Below are 4,698 nucleotides of genomic sequence, written 5' to 3'. Positions count from 1 at the left end.
CAGATATTCAAAATGCCAATGCTGAATAAAAAGTAGGGGCTAGTTAAATACATTCACTTAAATACTAAAACTAGCCATGTCAAGTATTGAATAGGATTATGGATGGATCTAAAACTTCAATTAGATAAGAATCACTTGGAATATTCCTTAAAATGCAAATTTGCCCATACAATCAATTCTGAAAATTCCGAGGTGGACTCTTTTTTAAAAAAAATATTTATTTAGGAAACCAGCAGATAGCGTAATGGTTGTGTCACTGGACTCCCACGTAGTCAACCGCGGCTCACGTCCCGGACCCGGTGGCTTAAAACTCACGCTGGGCGCGTGTGTGTGCATGCCCAAGCTCCCCCGAGGAGAATGGAGGAGGAGGGATTGCGGCGTGACCATCCCCCCTGGGGGGTGATTTCTTGCTTTCTGTCTCTATGTCTTTCTCTGTCTGGCTGGCAATCGCACGTGCTCAATAGCAAAAACCTCTCCAAAAAAAATAATTATTTATTTATTCAATTTTGTTTGTTGTTATTTTTTTTTAATTTGGCCAGAGAGAGAGAGAGAGAAAGAGGAAAAAAGTGAGAAAGTAAGCCGCCAGGTCCAGAACTCAAACCACAGTTGACCATGTGGGAGTCCAGCACCCCAACCACCATGCCACCTGCTGGCCCTGTAAGGTGGACTATTAAATCAGAATGTTTAATGAGGACTCTAGATGCTGCTGATGTAGTTAGTATTAGTAGGTCTAGGATAGGCTAATGATAGACCCCAATTTACCTAGGACAGACTCAGATTATACCTGTAGTCCTTAGTCCTACTGTACTCTTCACTCTCAAACGTGTCTCAGAGTGGGTAAGGACTTAGTTTGCCTTGTCTAGTAACAACTGGACAAGGACTGGCAAAGAAGAGGCTTTATGACTGATTTCATTATTCCGGCTTCAATGGAGGAATGTGACTACAGAAACACACAGAAGCAGACCTACAGAAGACACTGAAGTGTCTTCCATGCTATCATCTCTCTGTTTTGAATGTCCCAGCCTTTATGAACCCCAGCCTCCCTGGATCTCAGTGTGCTCATGCTCATGCTTCCTTTTTTAAATTTTTTTAGAGAGATTTTTGCTATAGGGTGTGTGCATGTGCCAGAGAGACAGAGAGACAGAAAACGAGAAATCACCCCCCAGGGTGGATGGTCATGCCACAATCTCTTCTCCTCCATTCTCCTCTCGGGATCTTGAGTATGCACACACATGCTTCTGAAATGAGGTTTAAGCCATCGTATCTGGACTCGAACCACAGTCGACTACATGGGAGTCCAGCAACATAACCACTACACCATCTGCTGGCCCCATGACCATGCTTCTTGAAGATTCCAAAAGATAAATTCATTACTAAGGTGTTCACAGCATTTCTGAGAATTTGCATATGATGACAACCCTTCAACTGGGAGAGAATAAGTAAAAATGATTAAATTACCAATTATATTGATATAGCCATCAATAATAAAAATTAAATTTATATTATGAAGGACATGGTAAGTGCTCACTAAGCTCCAAGAGACTATAGGGTTTTTGGGGGGGGGGGGGGCAAGTGACAGTAATAACACCCCATTAAGCCATATAACAATCAAATACCAGGCCCAAGTTCAAATGGCATATGAAACCTGAAAGAAAATTACAAAGACAGAGCTATTTGAAAGTATAAGCCAGAATCTTCTGGGAGACATGCTAATAGACACAGGTTCGATTACAGAAGCTCAGAGACTGCCAAAGTTTTGAAAACAATAAAATGGAAAAATACAGACTGTGTTGTAGCATATTCCAAAGTGTTTTAGCTGGGAAATTATGAAATATGTGTTTTAAATAAATTTTACTTCCATCTTCATACTTATTATTGTGGCTCTATTCCCAAGGTCACTTAGACTTTGTCTCACTGTGATTTTAACTACAAAATACCTTGTAAAATATCTGACACAAGCCAAAAGGAGGTAAAAAGAAAGAGGAATATAAATCACACTGTAAGTACAAGTACAGTTTCAAAAGTACAAATGATAAAAGACAAAGATAACTGGGACTAAAGATAGAGAGGGGAAGACCACCAACTGGAAGATCACAAAGAAATGTAGAGAACTACAAAGTTAATAAGGGTGCATTTATAACATATTTCTGATGGGGTTTCTTTTCTCTCTTTTTTTCAGTTTTTTGTTTGTCTGTTTAGAGAGATTTTTGCTATAGGGCACCTGTACTCGCCTGAGAGTCAGAGAGACAGAGACAGAAAATGAGAAATCAGTCCCCAGGAAGAATGGTCCACCACAATCCCCTCTCCTCCATTGTCCTCCCGGGATATTGGGCGTGCACACACATGTGCCCAGCCTGAGTTTGAAACCACAGCATCTGGGACTCTAACCATAGTTGGTTGGCTACGTAGGAATCCAGCAATATAACCACTACACCATCTGCTGACCCCCCCCCTTTTTTTTTTTTTAGGTTTTTGACATAGGCATGTGTGGAGAGAGACGGAAAGGGAGAGGGGGAAAGAAGAAAGTGAGAAATCACCCTGAGGTGGAAGAACACACCCCAATCCCTTCTCCGTTCTCCCCTCAGGAGTTTGAGCATTCACACACACGTGACTGGCATGCTTTTCAAGCCGCCAGGTTCAGACCTTGAACAGTTAGCCATGTGGGATCCAGCACCTTAACTACTATGCCATCTGTTGGACCCTGATGGGTTTTTGTTTTGTTTTGTTTTGTTTTGTTTTAGAGGGAGAGATATGTTTGCTATAGGGCATGATGTATGCTCACCAGGAGAAAGAGAGACTGAAAAAGAGAAATAAACCCCCAGGGTGGAGGGCCATGCTGCAAACCATTCTCCATTCACCTCTCAGGATTTGGGGCATGCACACAAACAGGCACAGGATGAGTTTTAAGCTGCCAGAGAGGGGGTTCAATTGCGGTCAGCTATATGAGAGTCCAGAGGTGTAACCGTTAGGTCATCTGCTAGTTCCTGATGATGTGTCTTATAAATGACAGAACTGGACTAAAAAACCATGTAAACTTAGAAATGACTTTAAAATAAAATGGTGTTGATGTTTACTGACTGAATGATTATCACACTAGGTATACTCCAGGTAATATAAGTGTACTATGTTGGGGCTTACAAGGTGCACAACCTCATATCCAGGTGTCTTCTGGACTACTGAAAGAAACAGTAAATCCTCATCTAAACTAGAGAAAATATTTTAAGCTACAGAGTATGCATTTCAACAGAATTTAAACCTTAGAATCTCTACTTTTCTAAGCATTTCATCACTAAACTGATGCATTTACTTTTAATTAATTTATTTTATTTACTATTATTATTAAGTTTCCTATAGGGCATGTGTGCTCATGAGAGAGAGGGAAAGTGAGAAAGCAAGCAACAGGTATAGGACTCAAACTGCCATCTGCCATGTGAAAGTCCAGTGCCTTAACCACCATGCCACATGCTGGCCCCAAACTGATAAATTTTCAGTAAAAAGGCAAATATTTCTTTGAAAGAAGATTCTATCAGAAATTATTTCCTCCAGTATAAAAAAAATTTCAGAAAAAAATTTAAGTGTAGAAAAGATCATGAATCAACATTTTCTTATAATCTACATTGTCAGATATTTAGAAACATAATTCATATAAGGTGAACTGAGCATTATATTTGTAATATTTATTGAAAATATTAAGTTCCTAAGTAGAGCAACTATTTTCTAGGATTTACTAAAGTTACTTAGTGAAGTAATAGTGAGTGGGGCTGAACAACTATATCCAAAGGGCCTGCATCCAAAGAAATGTAGAGAACTACAAACTTAATGAGGTAACGTTCACTATATATTTCTCTTGGAGTTTCTTATGGACAACAGAACTGGACTAAAATACTAAGTATAATTTATCACATAATTTAAAATAGAGTAGCGTTGCTGTTTGAGAAATGAGTAACACTAAATTGGTTCTCACAACTAACAATGTTCACATACTAGGGCAGCTCTTATCAGTAAGTCAATGTCATTCTCATCACAGGTTCTAAATAAAACTCTCTCTCCATATGTGTCCGTGTGTGTGTGTGCACATACCTGACTTACTGTTATTCTCATTAGGAAATTCAAGTCCCAAATCTACTCCAAAGTTAAGGAATTCATGTACTGTTAAAAAAAAAAAACTGAAGTATTTCAAGAAAAATAATAAAACTATTTAAATGTACCACGGAAACTAAAATACATAAGAACTGAAATAATTATTCTATGGGTAAATAAAATATGAGGGCAACCCACCTTCCCAGAGGAATCCAAAGAAGTAGGTGGTTCTCTGCTACCTTCTGCAAATCCAGGACAAGGCGGAAGACCCGGGCTGAAGGCCATGAGGTCGGTCTTGGGAAGGCCCTCCCCAGAGCACACCCTCTGACTCCTCCTCTGCTGAGAGTGCGACCAGCTCCCCACCGCGCTGGAGCCCCCCAGCGTCGGCTTCCCAGGCCCGCAAGCGCCCTCTGGGGGCGGCGCCGAGCACCGCAGCGCCGTGTACAGCAGCAGCGTGAGCACCAGCAGGCTGGACACCGCGCAGATGGCGATGATCAGGTACACGTTCACGTCCACCAGGGTCGACTCGGGGCCAGCAGCGCCCACCATCGCCCGCGAAGAGGCCTTAGGCGCCTGGCCGCTGTCCACCAGAGACACCAGCACCGTGGGCGGGGCCGT

At 41.5% G+C, this 4,698-nt stretch overlaps 2 protein-coding genes across 2 annotated transcripts in view; both read right to left on the bottom strand.

The window, feature by feature from the left end:
* Nucleotides 1-4,698, bottom strand: part of LOC102485356 (protocadherin alpha-8) — a 189,439-nt gene that overhangs the window by 166,061 nt on the left and 18,680 nt on the right.
* The window catches only part of LOC102484933 (protocadherin alpha-7), a 7,717-nt gene that overhangs the window by 156 nt on the left and 2,863 nt on the right, over nt 1-4,698 (bottom strand). Inside the window, 1 exon segment of the mRNA XM_027774845.1 lies at nt 4,279-4,693. Within this exon segment, the coding sequence (XP_027630646.1) occupies nt 4,279-4,693 (415 nt within the window).

This window comes from Tupaia chinensis, unplaced genomic scaffold, assembly GCF_000334495.1.
Source record: "Tupaia chinensis unplaced genomic scaffold, TupChi_1.0 Scaffold000484_1, whole genome shotgun sequence".
Classification (NCBI taxonomy): Eukaryota; Metazoa; Chordata; class Mammalia; order Scandentia; family Tupaiidae; genus Tupaia; species Tupaia belangeri.
This window is presented reverse-complemented; position numbering and strand designations above follow the sequence as displayed.